General features: G+C 43.5%; 1 protein-coding gene across 2 annotated transcripts in view; it reads left to right on the forward strand.

The window, feature by feature from the left end:
- NR2C2 (nuclear receptor subfamily 2 group C member 2) overlaps positions 1-21,495 on the forward strand; it is a 57,554-nt gene that overhangs the window by 27,540 nt on the left and 8,519 nt on the right. The window contains exons 6-12 of one of the 2 annotated variants that reach the window (XM_077451593.1): positions 4,994-5,141; positions 6,174-6,267; positions 8,770-8,903; positions 11,646-11,829; positions 11,928-12,049; positions 15,894-16,033; positions 20,531-20,692. In XM_077451593.1, the coding sequence (XP_077307719.1) occupies positions 4,994-5,141; positions 6,174-6,267; positions 8,770-8,903; positions 11,646-11,829; positions 11,928-12,049; positions 15,894-16,033; positions 20,531-20,692 (984 nt within the window). The remainder of the gene's footprint in view (positions 1-4,993; positions 5,142-6,173; positions 6,268-8,769; positions 8,904-11,645; positions 11,830-11,927; positions 12,050-15,893; positions 16,034-20,530; positions 20,693-21,495) is intronic. The other variant, XM_077451594.1, reaches the window with a different exon arrangement.

Here is a 21,495-nt window from a genome sequence, read left to right on the forward strand (position 1 = left end):
TTAATGCATTCTATGCATTAAGGTGAAAAAACATCTGACCTTGCCTGCGCCCCCAGCCCCCCGTTTTACTTACCTCACCCCTCGAAAGTCCCGCGCTCGTCCCCGCCGTCCTTTCCACCGTTCAGCCTGGCCGCTGATTGGCTGGAGTAGATGGATGGAAAGCAGCACAGCCATCGGCTCGCGCTGCTGTCAATCACATCCACTGATGCGGAGCGCCGGGGGGCGGGGCCGTGTGATACAGCGAGTGGCTATAGCCGCCGGCTGTATCACGGGTGCGCGCCCGTAGGTGCTTCTCACCATGCGAGGGAGCTCGCATAAACGTGAGAAGCACCTGCGGGAGGAAGCCGAGACAGCCGCCGAGGGACCCCAGAAGAGCAGGTTCGGGGCCACTCTGTGCAAAACGAGCTGCATAGTGGAGGTAAGTATAACATGTTTGTTATTTAAAAAAAAAAAAAAAATGTTCACTTTACAATCCCTTTAAGCGGTGAGCACTTATATCTTTTCTTTCTCTACCCTTGACCTGGCGTCCTTGCTGAGATCTAAGGAGACGTGAGAGAAGTTTATTGGCCGTGTTAACCCTTTTGATACCCACTTGCATGACCACCTGCTTGCACAGGGGTCCATGCCATAAGGTGAGAGTGATTAGTTAGACTGGAGGAGGAGGGATTGTCACACTACTTGTGGGGAAAAACAAATGACTTACATCAGTGCTACAGTTTGAATTAATTTAAAACGTAATTGTGTGAACTGTGAAGTTAAGTCATGGATTGTGGAAACTAACTAGTGTCGGGTGATTGTATATAGTGGATACCACATTTACCACTGACTAATGCAGAGCTGAAATGCAAGGAGATCAGCTAAAAGTAGTTGGATCTGTATGTGCGTTTATAATTAATCAAAATTAGTCGATTAATCGATTTAAAAATAAATAAATAGATTAATCGAACACCAAAATTGTAATCAGTAACAGCCCTAGAAGTAAAGCCTGTATCTCAATGAGTTTATAAGCACATGGGATCCATTAATTTCTTGGAAGTAGATTTCTTGCAGAATGAGTAACGTTGTTTTTTTCCATGCCTGCTATGTGCGGTTTTTGCTCTGCGGTATTCTCCTCCAGTACAGCCTGAGCTCTGCGCCACTAATCTAATTAAACTTTAAAGTGACCAACTTTATTCTGGAGGAAAAAAGCAGAATAGAAGAAACATCCGCATTTTTTTTTTTTTTAGCTAGTAAGTTGTATATCCACAATAAGAGCCAAGCTTATTTCCACTGCAGTGAACTCGCATCCGGAAATGCATAATTCATGTGCCATCTATTTGTCCTAGGGCTAGCATACTATTATTTAGTTGCAAGTGACATAACCGCACTGTGCGGAAAAAAAATAAAATTCTGTTTATCTGGTGTGACTTGTATATTTATGATGTCAAACGTGTGGGCGATGAACAAGTACTGTAGGATTTATTCTACACTAGGGACAGGCTTGTAGTGTTATCTGCAACTGGGTGGGGGGATATGGGAGCGCTCGCCATAATGTGCAAACTTACCAACAAGTTTCTCATCCAGCAAAAGACCGCTCTGTTACCTCGGTCATCACTGCCGCCATCTTTTCCGATTTGATTTTTTTTAATTTTTTTTTGTCTTTGGATGGCCAGTGACGACTTATTTAACCACTTCACCCCCGGAAGATTTGGCTGCTGAATGACCAGGCCGTCATTTGCGATGCGGCACTGCGTCCATCTAACTGACAATTGCGCGGTCGTGCGACGCTGCACCCAAACAAAATTGACGCCCTTTTTTTCCCCACAAATGGAGCTTTCTTTTGGTGGTATTTGATCACCTCTGCATTTTTTATTTTTTGCGCTATAAACAAAAAAGAGTGACAATTTGGAAAAAACACAAATGGGGGTTATTTACTAAAGGAAAATCCACTTTGCACAGAAATTGCACTTGGAAGTGCAGTCGCTGTAGACAAGAGGGGGACATACAAGGAAAATAAACAGCATTTTAGCTTGCACATGATTGGATGATAAAATCAGCAGAGCTTCCACTAATTTCAGATCTACCCCTTAGATTTAGAGCGACTGCACATTTAAGTGCACTTGCAGTGCAAAGTGGATTTGCCTTTCGTAAATAACCCCAATATTTTGTACTTTTTGCTATAATAAATACCCCCCCCCCCCCCTTTATTTTTTAAAAAAGCTAATTTTTTTTTCTCAGTTTACGACAAAATGTATTCTTCTACATATTTTTGGTAACAAAAAACACAATAGGCATATGTTGATTGGTTTGCATAAAAGTTATAGCATCTGCAAAATAGGGGATAGATTTATAGCATTTTTATTATATTATTATATTTTTTTTTTTTTACTAGTAATGGCGATCTGAATATCTCTATCTCTCGATATCTAGGCAAGTGTCGTCTTGCTCAAGGCAGCCCTCCCCCCGATTAAGTAATCTTCAATGCACTGCAAAAAAAATAAAAAAAAAGCACAGGAGGGAGCAAACGTCTAGCGCGTTATCACCATAGACACTTATTTAAAGTGGTTGTAAACCCTTACAAACCACTTTGACCTACAGGTAAGCCTAGATTAAGGCTTACCTGTAGGTCCAAGAAATATCTCCTAAACCTATACGGTTTAGGAGATATTTGACGAAAGACAGGCACCGCTGTCTACAGCGATATGCCGCAAGTGGGGGCTCCCGTGCGCATGCGCGGGAGAGACGTCATCGCGGCTTCGTCGAATGACAGCGGCGGAGCAGCGAGACCCACCGAGAAGATGGATGCTGCTACTACAGGGGACAGCGGTGACTTCGCTGGTTCCTGTGTCAGGTAAGTGACACATAATGGGGTAGTATGCGATGCATAGTAGTCCATTATGCTTTACCTTTGCAGAGAATCAAAGAGGAAGTAAACCCATCAGGGTTTACTTCCTCTTTAATCTTATAAACCATTTCATACTCTCAAACATGAGTGAAAGCAGGCGTATCCAACATCATCTCCAGCCGTAGATGATGTTGTCTAATAATATACCACACAGTTGGAAGGTTGATGCGTTTCAGGGGATAGATCCCCTTCCTCAGAGCTTTAGGCAGGGGGCGTGTCTCCTGAAACGCGTCATAATTTTACTATATGATTAGATTATGCCACCTACAGCTGGAGTTTTTTGATACACCTGTTTTTATTCAAATTTTTGAGTATTCAGTTGTTATATTATTTATTATATAAATGTCTATGGTGGTAATGCGCTAGGTGTTTGCACCCTCCTGTGTGTGTTTTTTGCAATCCCTTTAAGGTCCGGTTCACACCGCTGCGGGTGAGAGATCCGGATGTGATTCGCACCGCACTGCAGTGCAAATCACATCCGATCTCCGTAGCGATGCGAGTTCAGCCATACAGATAGTATGGCTGAATTCGCATCGCTCCCGCCGCAAACTCGCACGGGACCCTTTTTTTGGTCCGCAGCAGAATCGGATCGCATGGGTGTTCACACCATGCGATCCGATTCCTGTGCGAGTGTGCAGATCGCACTGCGATATGCGGACGGATCTGGGGGTGTCATTAACATTTCATTGACACTCCCAGCAGTCCGCATAGGGCAGCGTGAACTGCCGGCGGGAGGCATGCGATGCGGGAAAACGCAGCGGATTCGCGGCGTTCCCGCATCGCTATGGTGTGAACCTAGCCTAAAAGTGATTAAAGTGTTACTGAACCCTGGACCCTGCATTCACTATATCTGGTCTCCCACAGTACATAGAACATGGAAATGCAATTATTTTAGTAAATATAAACTGATAAATACATTTTCTCATCAGCAGTATATAGCAGTCTTGTGACTTCTATCCGTGTCTGGTTAAAACTTGTAGGAGGAGGAGTTTTCATTCTCCTTTGTCCTATGAGGCTGCATGACCCCTGACCCTCTGTCTGGACAGTGCTGATTTGCTCTTTGCTGATCACATGCACCCTCCCAAGAATAAAACAAAACTCTACCAATACACACCAAACTGAGCATGTGCAGAGCGCCCCCAAGGCTCTGTGCTATCAGGAGATGGATTGGGGACTATGGAAGAAGGGGAGGATCAGAGAACACAGGAACACAGCCTTTTTACACAATGCGTAGGAGTAACCCCTTTAGGTTCCACAGTGAGTATAACAAGCATTCTTTAGACCCCTTTCACACTGGGGCATTTTTCAGGCGTTTTTCATGCGCTTTAGCGTTAAAAAAAAAGCACCTGAAAGAAGCCGCAACTGCAATCCCAATGTAAAAGCCCGAGTGCTTTCACACCGAGATCCCTTTCACACTGGGGCGTTTTTCAGGCGCTTTAGCGTTAAAAAAAGCGCCTGAAAGAAGCTGCAACTGCAATCCCAATGTAAAAGCCCGAGTGCTTTCACACTGAGGCGCTGCGCTCCAAGCAGCTTCTTTGGAGCTCCTAAAGCGCCCCTTCCCATTGAAATCAATGGGAAGCGCCTGAAAAACGCTTTTGGCAGCAGTGTTTTGTGGGCACTTTTAACCCTTTATTTGGCCACTAGCAGGGGTTAAAAGCACCCCAATAACGCTCGAAAACCGCTGGTAAAGCGCCGCTAGTTTAAGCGGCGCTTTACGAGCGTTTTCCGGGCGCTGACATTGTGAAAGGGCTCTTAAAGTACTCGGGCTTTCACATTGGGACTGCAGATGAGGCTTCTTTCAAGCGCTTTACAGGCGCTTTTTTTAACGCTAAAGCGCCTGAAAAACGCCCCAGTGTGTAAGGGGTCTTACTGCATCTACAGACTGATTTTACTGTTGTGGGTTTAGTAATCCTTTAACCGTATTTCCCCAAAAACTCCTCCCTTCTTTCCAGCGGTGACGCGACAGCTCCGCTTCCCTTGCTACCTCTCCCAGCAGTGACTTGGTCTAAAAGTCGATGAGTGCATCACTTCTGTTGCGGTTGTTTTTATACAGGAAAGTGACACATTAGCAGAAATTGTAAACAGGAATGTTTGTTCTGTTTTTTGTAGCAGTTCAAAGTGAGCGGAAACCATTTGACATTCAGCGGGAGAAGCCATCCAACTGTGCGGCATCGACGGAAAAGATCTACATCCGGAAAGACCTGCGGAGTCCGCTTATAGCGACGCCAACGTTCGTCTCCGACAAAGATGGTGGGAGGTTAGACATAATCTACATTGTTTTTTTTTTTTTTTTGTTTTGTTTTTTTTATCAATATCTGTTAGGGAATTGATTGTTATATAAACCTTGAATTGCGAGCATAATTCGTTCCAGAAACATGCTTGTAATCCAAAGCACTCGTATATCAAAGCGAATTTCCCCATAAGAAATAATGGAAACGCAAATGATTTGTTCCACTACCATTTATTCATAGGTCCTTGAGTTTATAGTCCATATAAAAAGATTATAGCAATGTAACTATAAAATGTCCATCCACAAATGGAAGCCACCACAAGGGTACTTGATTGAGAGAGTGACGTTCCGCAATGCATTCTCTGAATTAAGATTAAAAATGCCCAACTACCTTTCATACCCCCCCCATCCCTAAACACTAACCTGGTCACTGTTGCCACTTCCAGCAGTCTCAGTTGCAGCGTCGCAGCCTTTCCTGGTCTCAAAGGAGTCACCGAGGGCAATAGAGCGATCGGCTCCCTACTGCTTTCGGTCACACCTGTCAGGAGGGAGTAGTGGTTTGCCGGCACTGTGTGTGTCTAATGAAGCACACAGCCTAGTTCAGGAACGCCCCTGTGTGGGTGCCTCCTTGGCACCTAACTTGCTAAGAAAGCACCTGGAGGAAGGAGACGCTGGAGGACTGTCAGAAGAGGAGGTAAGGGATCTTTCTTTGCAATATCGTTGTACAGAGTAGGTAAGTCTGACTTTTTAAATAAAACTTTGAATAAAACAAAAAAATGAACGATGGCCTTTAGTATCACTTTAAATGTTAAATGGAATGGGAAGCACATTATTTGTGAAAGTATAAAAAAAAAAAAAAACTTCTTGCTTTTATAACATGTTGCAACATATATTACATAAGAGAATATTCACTTAGGTAAGCAGCAATAAACTGAAACCTGATTGGTTGTTTAGGTTGATGTACTTAGTTCAGTCATTGCTGTTTGGCTGCTTTGTTGAATGTGTACCTGCCTGTGTACCATGACCATTAAAAAAAATTATATATTTTCCTGTGTTAAGACAATCAGGACTTCTCGATCCGGGTATGCTGGTCAACATTCAGCAGCCGCATGTAAGAGAAGACGGCACTGTGGTTCTGTCTGCAGACGCAAAGGTGAGTCCAGTAATAACTATTAATTTATACTTCCTAATTACCCATTAATCCCTTTAAATAGTTTTCATTTCTTGGAGAATCCCTAGTAAAATTAACTCATTGGGGTCAATATGAGGAATGCTTCTTACATTGGTGATCAGTGGGAAGAATGTTCCTTACATTCTTCCCATTCGGGCAGCACAGTGGTGTAGTGGTTAGCACTTTCACCTAGCAGCAATAGGGTTGCTGGTTCAAATCCCGACCACGACACTATCTGCCTGAAGTTTGCATGTTCTCCCTGTGCCTGCGTGGGTTTCCTCCGGGTACTCCGGTTTCCTCCCACACTCCAAAGACATGCTGGTAGGTTAATTAGACCCTGTCCAAAAAAATTGGCCATAATATGTGTATGTCAATGTTGTAAGTGTGTCGGGACTCTACAGGTTAAGGACCGCATAAATAGCTGCAGATGGACACCGGTGGCAAGAAAAGTGCCCCGAGGTGATTCAGTTTGTATAGGTAGCGCTATACAAGTCATTCATACATTGGTGATCAGTGAGAAGAATGTTCCTTACATTGGTGATCAGTGGGAAGAATGTTCCTTACATTGGTGATCAGTGGGAAGAATGTTCCTTACATTGGTGATCAGTGAGAAGAATGCCCCTTACATTGGTGATCAGTGGGAAGAATGTTCCTTACATTGGTGATCAGTGGGAAGAATGTTCCTTACATTGGTGATCAGTGGGAAGAATGTTCCTTACATTGGTGATCAGTGAGAAGAATGTTCCTTACATTGGTGATCAGTGGGAAGAATGCCCCTTACATTGGTGATCAGTGAGAAGAATGTTCCTTACATTGGTGATCAGTGGGAAGAATGCTCCTTACATTGGTGATCAGTGAGAAGAATGTTCCTTACATTGGTGATCAGTGAGAAGAATGTTCCTTACATTGGTGATCAGTGGGAAGAATGTTCCTTACATTGGTGGTCAGCAGGAAGAATGTTCCTTACATTGGTGATCAGTGGGAAGAACGATCCTTACATTGGTGATCAGTGGGAAGAACGATCCTTACTTTTTGTCTCATATGTGATGGGGGGGAGAATCAAAAATGTTAAAGCGGTTCTCCACCCTAAAGGGGAAGTTCCGCTCATCTGATCCCTGCCCCCCTCCGGTGTCACACTCGGCACCTTTCAGGGGGGAGGGGGGTGCAGTTACCTTGATAATCCAGGTATCTGCACCCACTTCCGGGACAGACCGCTGCAGAGGCCCCCCCCCCCCATTGTGTTCTGGGAAACACACAGTTCCCAGGACACAGTGGGGACCAGCAGAGACGCGCATGCGCAGTAGGGAACCGGGCAGTGAAGCTGCCACGCTTCACTTCCCGATTCCCTGACAGAGGATGGTGGCGGGGGCAGCAGAGAGACGAGTGATCGCTCGTCATCTGCCGCCGACATCGCTGGACCCTGGGACAAAGAAAATGAAACACATGAAAATGTCAATTGCAATGCACATGTTATATATCGCCATGCACGCCAGAGCGAGAGTAATAATTCTAGTACCAGACCTGCAACGTAACACTAAGCTGATGACATATAGGGGGGCTTCAGAGGCGTCGCATATAGAAAATATAGGGTACTGAAATTTGTCGGCATTTCATGGGAGCAAACAAATTTAAGGTTTGACATGTTGGATATTTATTTACTTGGTGCAACCTCGGCTTTTTAAAAAAAAAATGTGGGTAGTTTATTGCGTTTTGTGTGCCCTGAAAGTCACAGTGTATTGTTTTACTGACATTTTGCATTTCCTAGACCTTTTGTGGTAATATTGTGAAAATTGGAACTACCACCATTTCATTCTCTAGGGCAGTGCTGGCGAACCTTGGCACCCCAGATGTTTTGGAACTACATTTCCCATGATGCTCAATTACACTGCACAGTGCATGAGCATCATGGGAAATGTAGTTCCAAAACATCTGGGGTGCCAAGGTTCGCCGCCACTGCTCTAGAGTGTCTGCTTTCAGAAAATATATAATGTCTGGGGGGATTTTGTGTAAACTTCAGGCCTAAAAATTATTATTTTTTAAACGTGCGCAAATAATTAAAAAAAGACAGCTCTGGCAAAGAAAAGGTTAAACAGTGACAAACTTCGGTACCCCAAATTTTCCATAGGAGATTCTACGGGTCAACCATTTAGCGTTAACTGTGAATAATAGCCCCGGAATGATTGCTCTCACTTTTTTTGGGGGAGGGAGGTTGAGTGCTGAGGTGTAATCAATCCCTATGTGATTAGAATTCTGCTGTGACTGGTCTCTTTATTGAGCCATCGCCCCTAATGTCTCGCCTGCCCATCACTAATGCTAAAAGGAAGAGCAGATTGCACTCCATTAGCTTCTGCCACAGTGGCATGGAAGTGATCGATCGGCTTCCATGCATTCCCAGTGTGGGTAAATGAAGGGTAATTGCACTTTTTTTTTTTTTATTTACTTATTTATTTTCTTTCTTTAAATGCATGTTTTCTAAATCTCTAGACGGAAGCCAGTCAAGGTGGACTGGGAACTCTGGCAAACGTTGTCAGTTCGCTCGCCAATCTCACGGAGTCGGAAAACAATGGGGACAGTTCAGACGCCCAACCAGAGGACCAATTCTCCAGTGAGATCACACGGTGAGCGCCCCGAAGATTGTGGCTATGATTAGTGTGCAGAGAATGTGAATTGTGTCCCTACAGCAAAGCAGTACAGACACCAACGACCAGCCTACTTTTCATAAAAGATCAGGTCCACAACAGGTTTATGTGTTCTGATCAGAGTAGGGAAGGGTTCAGCCACCCTATTGGTGATCATTGCTCTTTCCAGGAAATATGGCAAGGAGATCTTCTCCTTTCCCCTGATGTGGCTGTGAATGGCTTAGCTTTGTTTTTAAGTGGCTCTGCTGTGATCCACTTCCCGACCATGCTATAGCCAAAAGACGGCTACGGCACGGTCGTCCGGTTCCGGGAGGGCATCCATGGAGGTCCTCCCAGAACCACATCACCGGCGCACCCTCTGGGGGCGTGCATACGGTGCGCTCTGTGATTGCTGTGTCCTTCAGCTGATCACAAATCGCGGTAAAGAGCCGATCGCAGCAGCCCTTTACCATGTGATCAGCTATGTCCAATCACAGCTGTTCACATATAAACAAACTTGCTTGTTATCGGCATTGCTTTTTCCTCATGCTGAATGGAGAGCTGGTGACAACCGGCAATTCTAACAGGGCACATTTACACTGGTAATAAGGGCACTGAGTTTTCTTACTTTCTGCTATTAAACATATCCAATAAAAAAATGAAAAATCTCTTCATCAGTTTAGGGCGATATGTATTCTGCTACATATTTTTGGTAAAAAAAAATCCCAATAAGCGTAAATTGATTGGTTTAAGCAAAAGTAATAGCGCCTGCAAACTATGGGGTTATATTTATGGAATTTTTATTTTTTAACTAGTAATGGCAGCGATCAGAGACTTATAGCAGGACTGCGATATTGAGGCAGACAAATTGGACATTGAGTGACACTTATTTATTTTATTTTATTTTTTAATTTTTGGTCTTTTTTTTTTTTTTTCTTGTTCACTTGTTTCGCAAAAAATAAAAAAACCCAGTGGTGATTAACCACTTGCTGACCACATGACTTAAATATACAGCGGCACTCCTGTGCAGGATCACATACCTAGTTTGTGATCCTGCACTTCCTGGGTCTTGGGCGCTTACACATGCCACTGGTGACTTGCTCCCACTTTGATTACACACAGCGGGAGCTGATCTGCGGGAACTGCAGACTCTGTGTCCGCCGGCACCCACTGATCATTGGGTAGAGAGCCAGAAAGCCGTAAACAAGGCAGGTCGCCGTTCTGTCAGTAGGCAAGGTATTGATCCTGTGTTCCTGCAAAGCAGGAACACGGATCTATGTCTTCCCCCTCGTCAAAGCTCCTCACCCCCCCCCCCCACACAGTATATAAGCACTGGCTAGGCACAGAGTTAACCCTTTGATCCCTCCCGATGTTAACTCCTTCCCAGCCAGTATCATAAGTACAGTGACAGTGCATATTTTTAGCAATGATCACTGTATTCGTGTCACTCGATGTCCAATTTGTCCACCTCAATTTTGCAGTCCCGAAATAAGCCTTTGATCTCTGCCATTACTAGTAAAAAATAAAATAAATTCCATAAATATAATCCATAGTTTACTTTTGCGCAAATCAATCAATTTACACTGGGATTTTTTTTTTTACCAAAAATATGTAGCAGAATACATATTGGCCTAAATTGATGAATAAATCCTATTTATTTATTTTTTTATTTATTTTTTATTACTGGATATGTTTTATAGAAGAATGTAGGACATTTTTTTTTATTTTTTTTTTGGTTTGTTTTTTTCAAAATTGTCTCTTTTTTTTTTTTTTTTTTTTTTGTTTATAGTTCAAAAAAATGCAGTGGTGATCAAATACCACCAAAAGAAAGCTCTATTTGTGGGAAAAAAAGGACGTTCATTTTATTTGGGTACAGCGTCGCGCGACTGCGCAATTGTCAGTTAACGCAGTGCCATATCACGAAAAATGGCCTGGTCATGAAGGTGTGGGTAAATCTTCCAGAGGTCAAGTGGGTAAATACCACCAAATGAAAGCTCTATCTGTCTCAGAAAAATTGATAAAAATGTCATACTGTCGCACTTTGAATGACAATTGCGCGGTCATGCAACACTGTACCCATATGAAATTTTTATACATTTTTTTGGAGACATAGAGCTTTCATTTGGTGCTATTTACCTACTTGACTTCCGGAAGATTTACCCACCCCTTCATGACCAGGCCATTTTTTGCCAGCTTGGCTGCAAAGCCTAAATGGCATGCCACAGGCCCTACAAGGAAGAGGGAAGGGGTACAACATAACTGAATTGTTGGGTCTGTAAACTGCTGCTACAGATTTGCAAGTGTGACGTCGCCCATACTAATAAAATACCACCCTTAGGCCTTATTCACATGGGCTTACTGCAGCGTGCACCCGGGCAACGGCCATGTTCACCCACATGGGTATCGCAGGTGTTGTGTGCATCCAGTCCCATTCATGTCTGTCTGCGTTCGGAGCCGTGCGCTAGCATGGCTGTCAATTTGGGAACAGTGGCTGCGTCTGCACAGCCTCTGCGTTCAATTGACATGAATGGGACTGCCTGCACAGAGACGCACGGGACACCTGTGCATCTCCGTTTAGACAATCTCTTCCCTCGCAGGGTGTACGCTGTAGTACACCCCATGTGATTGATATCTTATAGTGTGTGTGTGTGTGTGTGTGTGTGTGTGTGTGTGTGTGTGTGCTGAAACTTTTTTTAATTTTTTCTATATCACACATTGAGATTTGTCCACTGACTCTCGTAGGGCTTTTGATACGTTAGCAAAAGCACTTAACACGTCAGAGTCAGCCGGTGGACAGAACCAGGCGGAAGCAGACGGGATGGACCCCGCAGCCGGAGGGAACATTCACGTCATTAGCCGGGATCAGGCCACCCCTATCCTGGAGGTGGAAGGACCCCTTTTGTCAGACACACACGTCACATTTAAGGTAGGTGGCGATACCCCCTTTAAACGTGCATGTTTTCTAAGGCCGCCACCCCATAGGGTTTGATGTGATCTACATCTGTTTTCTTTTTTGTGTTGCAGCTAACTATGCCCAGTCCGATGCCGGAGTATCTGAATGTACATTATATTTGTGAGTCGGCTTCCCGCCTGCTTTTCCTTTCCATGCACTGGGCTCGATCTATTCCAGCCTTCCAGGCCTTGGGGTAAGTCTGATTTGTCACTTCTTCAGCTAATAGCTAGTAATAGGTCTGTTGCTGTGTTACAGCAGTTCAAGACCTCATGTGTTACTTTTGAAGTGGTAGTAAATTTTTAATTTTTTTTTTAACTTGTACCTACAGGTAAGCCTATAATAAGACTAATGCCCTGTACACACGGCCGGACATTCCGACCACAAAATCCGTCGCATTTTTTCTGACAGATTTTGTCCGAAACTGGTGTTGCATACACACGGCCGGATAAAGTTTTCGGAAGATCGTTCGGAACGTGGTGACGTTCGGTGCGTACAACGGGACTACATAGAGGCTAGTAGCCAATAGCTTTGTTCTCGTAATTTGATCTGGCACTTTGTCGGAAATCTCTACAAACGATCGGAAAAAGTCAGATTGGATTTTTTGGTCGGAAAATTTTAGATCCTGCTCTCAAATTTTTTCCGTCTGAATTTCTGACGGAAAAAGTCAGAGCCCAAACACGATCGGATTTTCCGACAATATAATCCGATCGGACCTTTTCTGTCTGAATTTCCGACCGTGTCTACAAGGCATTACTTGTAGGTACAGCGAATATCTCCATACTAGTGCATTGTGCAATTGCTTTGCAGGGGATTTTTATTAAATTGTTTTTAAATGCTGCTACTGGTTTAAGTATGTTTCCCTTGATATTCAAAGCTAATCAGGGCTGTTTAGAGGGCGATAAATAAAATGCAGGAGAATTGGAGGACTGGAGAAGTTTTAAAAACAAAAAAAACAGAGCTGTCCCAGCACTCGGCATTGTAAGTCAGCAAGGGGGCCCTAATTAAATCTAACATTTTAAAAGGTTTAGCTGCAAAAATTTGCATGTACAGTTAAAGCGGGAGTAAACCCAGTTTCAAAAAACACTTACATTCCCGGCATGCCGGAAATGCTAACTTTCACATTGGCTGTGCTCTCAACCAAACTTTCAAACCATCCAATGGCTGGTTTCATAACTGATCACCTGTGCAGCATTATGGCAGTTGAAGAATCATTAGAGGCCAAGATGGCAGCTTCCTTGACTGAAAACGATAGAAGGGTTTACTTCCACTTTAAGTCCTTATATATTTGGACACAGGCACAATTTTAGTTTTTTTCGGGTATTTGCTAACACATATTCAAGCTATAAATATATAATGGATATGGGCTGAAAGTGCACACTCAGGTTTAAGTTGGGGTTATGTACATCCAAATCGGAGGAAGGGTTTAAGAATTACAGTTCTTAAAGTGGAAGTAAACTCTCCTATTTTCAGCCAAGAAAGCTGCCATCTTTGCCTCTGTTTAATCTGCAACTGCTATGGTGCTGCACATGTGATTCGTTATGACACCAGCCATTGGATGGTTTGATAGTTTGGCTGAGAGCACAACCAATGTGCAGTTAGCGTTCCCGGCATACCTTTTTTTTTTAACTGTTTAAATCCATGGGTTTACTTCCACTTTAAGAATGGCCAGCCCGCTCCCCCTTTTTCAAGGGGCCAAAAGTAATTGGACAATTGAATCAAAAGCTGTTTCATGGCCATGTGGGGGCTACGCCTTCATTATTTCTTCATCAAGTAAGCAGGTAAAAGGTCTGGAGTTGATTTGCATTTGGAATCTATGGCTGTGAACCTTCTTCATGCATTCAAAGGAGTTGTCCATGCAAGTGAAAGAGGTCTATGTAAGGCTTCAAAAACAAAACAAATCCACCAGAGAGATGGCAGCAACATTAGGAGTGGCCAAATCAATAGTTTGGTACATTCTGAGAAAAGAAGAATGCAGTGGTGAGCTCAGCAACATAAAAAGGCCTGCACATCCACAGAAGACAAGTGGTGGATGATCACAGGATCCTTTTATATGGTAAAGGAAAAACCCATTCACAACATCCAGACAAGTGTAGGACACTCTGCAGGAGGTGGGCCTATCATTATCAAAGTCTACAATCAATCGGCGCTTGCTAAACCATGCTGTGATTTGACACAGCATAAGTTTGGCAGCAGGTTTCAGCCAACGATTTCTGCTGAAACCTGATGATCAGCTATTTCCAATTTCTTGAATTACAAAAACGCAGAAATCTGTGCACAGGGAACAATGATCTGGCTGTTTGTTCTCCCCAAAAAGCAGGGACAAAAAACAGCCAGATCAGAAAATAAAAGCAGCACACATAATACACATTAGGAACATTTAACCCCTTGATTGCCCCTAGAGGTTACCCCAATCCCAGTCAATGTCATTAGTACAGTGCTAGTATACAGTATAATCCCTGATCACTGTATTAATATCACTAGTCACGTTGGTGTCTGTTGGAGACAGATTTGCCGCCACACTGTCAGTCACACTTTAAGTCGGTGATCACTGCCATTACAGTATAACATCTATAGTTGCGTAATTCCAGTGTGTGTGTGTGTGTGTGTGTGTGTAAAATTTCAACCAATCCCTGCCTGTGTGTAATAAAAAAAAAAAAAAAAAAAAAAATTATTATATATATATATATATATATATATATAGCATAGTTTGAGACCCCCTGCGTGGCCCCTGCCTCTTTGCAATCTTCTGGGACACGTCACAGGTCCCAGAAAATTGCCTGGCCATTAGCAGAGCGCAGTGCGGCTGCCGGGTGCCCACAGCTGCTATGACAGCGCTGCGGAGAGGAGGGGGAGAGGAGTCGGGCTCCGTGCGGCCACATCGCTGGACTGTGGGACAGCTGAGTGTGTTTGTTAAAAGTTTTAATAAACTAAAAACAAGTGGAACTCCACTTTAAGCTGCTGCCTTTTTTTTTTTTTCCTTTCACGTCACATAAACTGTACTTAAAGCGGGAGTCCACCGGGAGTTCCGCCGTTTTTTCTTTTTTTTAAAGCCAGCAGCTACAAATACTGCAGCTGCTGACTTTTAAAATAATGACACTTACCCGCCCAGCGCGCCCGCGATGCCGTCACCCGAAGCCGATCTCTCGATCGTCTCTCGGGTGCTGCCGCCGCCATCTTGGCTATGGGAATCAGGAAGTGGAGCCTTTCCGCTTCATTTCCCGGTTCCCTACTGCGCATGCGCGAGTCGCGCTGCGCAATAAGGATGGTCCCCGCTGTCTCTGGGATCTGTGTGTTTCCCAGCAGGCAGCGGGGGGACTTTCGGAAAGGGGTGTACCTTCTGCAGAATCTACGCCGGAAGTGGGTGCATATATCTGTAATGTACAGGTACCTGCACCCCCCTCCCCCCTGAAAGGTGCCAATTGTGGCGCTGGAGGGGGGGGGGGATTCCAATGAGCAGAAGGTCCACTTTAGGGTGGACCTCCGCTTTAAGGTCCAGGTTGGCGTTTCCTCTCCAGTGAGAACTAGTGCAGCAAACCTTCCCCTATTGGCCCGTACATACGATTTGAAAATCGGACAACGGATTGTCTGTTTTTTTTGCGTTTTTTAATTTTTTTATTTATTTTTATTTTTTTGCATGCTAGTCGCATATCAAAAATAGAGAGGTTTCTAAAGTTTAAAAAAGTTCTCGTACGACAGAATTAAAAATCGGAAGTGATGTCATGTGTTGTAGTAAATTTCTATTGTATTTTCGGACAACAACTCTACTGATTAAACGGAATTCGTACGATCTGGTAAAAATGTTGTGTTTGTCCGATCGGATAATATCGGGGTCGTTATCGACTCTCGAAAAGCTCTGTACTAACGATCAGATTATCGCACGATCGTTTCACAAGCAGTGTTTTTCATTCTGATTTTCTGCTCGTGTGTACCGGGCCATAAAAGTAAACCTGACCATCACTCTACTGGGAGCCTGACCCCGCACCAGATGTATGAAAATGATTTCATGTCTAATCCAAACTGTCCAAATTATTTTCCAGGCAGGATTGTAACACCACTCTCGTACGTGCCTGCTGGAATGAACTGTTCACGCTCGGCCTTGCACAGTGTTCACAAGTGATGAGCCTCTCCACCATCCTCGCCGCCATTGTTAACCATCTACAGAACAGCATACAGGAAGGTACTGACATCTCTAGACATCTGCTGTTCCATATTTTCACCCCAGAATTACATACATATTCAGATTTGTAACATTTTCATTTAGGGGCTTGAAATGGCTTCTGGTCTCAGGGAATCCCTGTTTTAAAATTGACTATATCTTCAACTTTAGATTAACCACTTCGCATCCAGGCCAATTCTGACATTTCTCAAAAATTCCTAATTTTTTTGCTAGAAAATTACATAGAACCCCCCAAACATTATATATGTTTTTTTAGCAAAGACCCTAGAGAATACAATGGCGCTCATTGCAACTTTTTATCTCGCACAGTATTTGCGCAGCAATTTTTCGAACAAAAAAAAAAAGAAAAAAACTGTTTCATGCTTTAAAAAAAAAAAAACAGTCAAGTTAGCCCAATTTTTTTGCATAATGTGAAAGAGGAGGATACGCCGAGTAAATAGATACCCAACATGTCACGCTTCAAAATTTCACGCGCTCGTGGAATGGCGCCAAACTTTGGTATTTAAAAATCCCCATAGGCGACGCTTTAAATTTTTTTACTGGTTACATATTTTGGGTTACAGAGGAGGTCTAGGGCTAGAATTATTGCTCTCGCTCTAACGTTCGCGGCGATACCTCACATGTGTGGTTTGAACACCGTTTTCATATGTGGGCGGGACTTACGTATGCGTTCGCTTCTGTGTGCGAGCTCACGGGGACAGGAGCGCTTAAAAATTTTTTTTATTTTTTTTATTAGTTTTATTTTTTATTTTTTAGTTTTACACTTAAAAAAAAAAAAAAAAAAAAAAAAATTGATGACTTTTATTCCTATTACAAGGAACGTAAACATCCCTTGTAATAGGAATATGGCACGATCAGACCTATTTACAGTGAAATATGGGGTCAATAAGACCCCATATCTCACCTCTAGGCTGGGAAGAATAAAAATAAATAAATAAATAAATCGATCCTGGCTTCCTAGCCAGATCGGCGCCGTTAATTTGAATACCGAGGCCGGGCGTGACGTCATAACATCGCGCCCGGCCTCCGAACGATCATAGAGACTCCGGGGACAATCTAGTCCACCGAAAATCTCTATGATTACTTGCTGGGGCCGGCGGATCCTGTGACCGACTCACCGGTGGAAACGGTGAGTCGGTAGAAGCCCCTCCCGCCGCCCGTAAGAACGATCAAGCGGCGGAACAGCCGCTATGATCGTTCTTATGGTGCAGGGAATCGCCGGCTGAAAACGGCAATATCTGAATGATGTCTGTGGCCTCAGGCATCATTTAGATATAACCACCGAAACCCCATGACGTCAATAGACGTAGTGTGGGAACCAAATGGTTAAAGAACCCCTAGTAGTGGACTTTTTAAGCACGTACAACAAGTATCAAATATATAAAGTATAAAGAAAAGTTTATTGTAAATAGTATAAAAAAAGCTGTATAAAACACGGAATGCATAACCAAACTAGTGATGTGTACAACAGACTTTAATGCTTAACCGGTTCCCGACCAGCGCACGCCGATGTACGTCGGCAGAATGGCACGGGCAGCCAAATGGGCGTACCTGTACGTCCCTTTAAATTTGCCGCCCAGCTCGCTGTGCTGGTCGGGACCCCGGTAAGTCCGGTCGCGGGTCCCGCGGACTCGATCACCGTGGGCATACCCGCGATCGTCTCACGGGGCGGCTGAACGGAGAGATGCCGTTGTAAACAGCATCTCCCCATTCTGCCTAGCAACTAGTGACGCTGATCTCTGCTCCATGTGATTGGAGCAGAGATCAGTGTTCACTAAATTAAAGCCCAGCCCCCCAACAGTTAGTAAAACACCCCTAGGAACACTTAACCCTTACACTGCCACCCACTGATTAACCCCTTCACTGCCAGTGTCATTTACACAGGAATCGCTGCATTTATATAGCAGTGATTGCTGTATAAATGACAATGGTCCCAAAATGTCCGATGTGTCTGCCATAATGTCGCAATAAAAATCGCTGATCGCCGCCATTACTAGTAAAAAAAAATTATTATATTATATAAAAATGACTTAAAACTATCCCCTATTTTGTAAACTCTATAACTTTTGCGCAAACCAATCAATCTCTTATTGCGATTTTATTTTTTTTATTTTTTTACCAAAAATATGTAGAAGAATACGTATCGGCCTAAACTGAGGGGAAAAAAACGTTTTTTTTTATACATTTTTGGGGGATATTTATTATAACAAAAAATAAAAAAATGCTTTTTTTTCAAAATTGTTGCTCTATTTTTGTTTATAGCGCAAAAAATAAAAACCGCAGGGGTGATCAAATACCACCATAAGAAAGCTCTATTTCTGGGGAAAAAAGGACGTCAATTTTGTTTGGGAGCCACGTCGCATGACTGCGCAATTGTCAGTTAAAGCGATGCAGTGCCGAATCGCAAAAAGTGGTCTGGTCTTTGGCCAGCGAAAATGGTTCGGGGCTGAAGTGGTTAAAACACCCTACGCGTTTCGGAGAATCTGCGTCTCCTTCTTCGGGGCGGGTATAGAGGACAGAACAATTCTATTTGAAAAAGATAGAATGGTATATGTTAGAGGAGTACAGAACAAGTACATAATATTATATGTATATTTATATTTTTATGTATGCACTTACATATTCAAAGTGGTATGTTGAATAAGCATTCCATGAGACTTCTAGTTAAAAACAGTCAAGCAGGATGGATATAGCCGATGGTTACTTTACTTTCAAAACACTTCCAGTGTAGTCGACTTAAATATCTTCAACTTTTGATACATTAGTGTGATGGTAAAATGTAGTGCTTGGAGAATTTTTAATGTTAACAATTTTATTCAGATTCACCTTCAACTATATAGTGCCTAATTGGATACAGTTGAAAGTGTTGTTTAGTTTTTTTACATCATATTTTATGGTTTTTGGTAAATCCAAAGGAAAATTGTTCATGAAAATTGAACATGTATGGCCAGCCTAAGCCCTTGTACACGCGGTCGGAGAATCCGTCGGAATGTGTCCTATCGGACCGTGTTGCCGGATAATCCGACTGTGTGTGGTCTGCATCGGACTGATTCTGTCGGAATATCCGTCAGACCCAATTTTCCAACTTGTTGGAAATATTTTCCGACCAACTGGTTCGATCGGACATACTCCGATCATGTGTAGAGAATTTTGATCGGACCAAGTGCCACGCATGCTCAGATAAAATTCCTACATCAAAGCTATTGGCTACTAGCCTGAACGTAGTCCCATCGTAACTAAATTACGTCATCACGTTCTGAATGATCGGATTTTTCGACCACTTAGTCCGACCGTGTGTATGCAACAGTTTCGGACAAGATCCGACAGGAAAAATCAGACGGATTTGGTTGTCGAAATCTCCGACCGTGTGTACAGGGGCTAAGAGCTTGTGTAAAAGGCATCCCTTCAGGGCAGTGGTTCTCAACCTGGGGGGGTCAGGACCCGCTCGGGAGTGAGGGGGGGGTTGAATGACGATTTTTCAGGGGTCACCGAATCCTGGGCTGTTCCTGAAGCCCGCGCCGATCTCCCAACCTTTTTGTGGCCGCCCAGTTGGGCTGTTCGTGGACCCCGCGCCCGCCCACTCATTCAGTTCACGGCATAGCTGGGGGGGGGGCGCAGAGACTAGAGGTCAGGTGACTGGTAAGGAATGTGAAGTGGGAGGGGCTGGAGGAGACCTGATTTTGGCATAGGCGTCACTGCTGCAAGACACCACAGAGCTGGAGACACAGCGACATTACCTGTGATTTGAGTTGCCATTAAAAGTCACCACTACAGATTTCAGATCAGCAGATGACCTCGATCAAGAGCACCTAAGTTGGTTGATCAGAACTCCCCCCCCCCCCCCCCCAGCACTGCCACTCATCCCAATTCCCCGTCAGCACTGGAAAAGAATAAGAGAACAAGAAACACGGCTAGAGAGAGGGATGGGGGGGGGGGGGGTAACAAGAAATGGCTTTTAATATTGTACAAGTGGAAGGGACTCGGGGAGCACTGAATGTCTGCAGGTTAGGGGTGCAAATTACTTAACTTGGGTGCTGACAACCCATGCTACCAAAATAATTTTACTGTTATGGGTTCCCACAACTTGGGAAATTTTATCAAGGGGTCACGGGACTAGTAAGGTTGAGAACCACTGGTTTAGGGACTTCTTCATAATTCAGTGACCGGTGCATTTTACCTGCAGTTGACCTTCCTCTTCTGACCTGCATTTGTCCTGCTTCAAGCAGGTTTTGCATTCACATAGACTTGTATAGAAATGCAAACAGAGAAATATTAAGTCTTCTGCCCGACAAGACGGGGCCATGCTGTGTGGCTGCCCACCGCCAACACCGGCATGCAAAGCACAGATTCACTTTAAAAAATACATTCATTATGATGATTGCAGGAACATACTATAGATTCCCTTTAAATATAACCTTTTGTGACCCATTACATTTTGGTAGTTGGCATTCTAAAATAAAAAATAAATCTTAATTTTTTCTTGACTCTTGTGGACAGCTGCAAATACTTTCATTTTCACAGACAAGCTATCCAGTGAGAGGATAAAGCAGGTGATGGAGCACATATGGAAGCTGCAAGAGTTCTGCAACAGCATGACCAAACTGGACATCGATGGCTACGAATACGCTTACCTGAAGGCCGTGGTCCTCTTCAGTCCAGGTTAGTGACTCTCCTCAATTCCTGGGACATTCCAGGCTCCCCTTATTGCTGAGTTACCGTAATCATCTACATCAGAATACAAACCCCTTTTAGGGGTGTATATATATATATATATATATATATATATATATATATAAATTCTTTCAGTCAACCTAGAGAATAAAATGCCGTGGCAATGCTTTGTCACACCGTATTTTGCACAGCGGTCTTGGAAAAATACACTTTTCTGAATTAAAAAATAAGACTGTAAAGTTAGCCCAATTTTTATTTTTAATTGTGAAAGATTATTATTATTATACAGGATTTATATAGCCCCGACAGTTTTCGCAGCGCTTTACATTAGGGCAGACAAGTACAATTACAATAAAATTCAATACAGGGGGGGGGGAATCGGAGGGCCCTGCTCGTTAGAGCTTACAATCTAGGAGGAAGGGTCAAGTTATACAAAAAGGGTAATAGCTGTGGGAAAGATAATGTTACACCGAGTAAATTGATACCCAACATGTCACGCTTCAAAATTGCGCCCCGCTCGTGGAATGGTTACAAACTTTGACTCTTAAAAAATCTCCATAGGCGATGTTTAATAATTTCTACAGTTTACCAGTTCTGAGTTACAGAGGAGATCTTTTGCTAGCATTATTGCTCTCGCTCTAACGATCACAGCAATACCCCTCATGTGTGGTTTGAACACCGTTTACTTATGCGGGCGTGACTTGCGTATGCGTTCTCTTCTGTGTGTGAGCATGGAGTGACAGGGCACTTAAAGCGGGAGTAAACCCGCAGATGTTTTTTTTTTTTCTACC

The sequence above is a fragment of the Lithobates pipiens genome, unplaced genomic scaffold, assembly GCF_037356315.1.
Source record: "Lithobates pipiens isolate NorthernLeopardFrog02 unplaced genomic scaffold, aLitPip1_a1.2 Scaffold_23, whole genome shotgun sequence".
Taxonomy (NCBI): domain Eukaryota; kingdom Metazoa; phylum Chordata; class Amphibia; order Anura; family Ranidae; genus Lithobates; species Lithobates pipiens.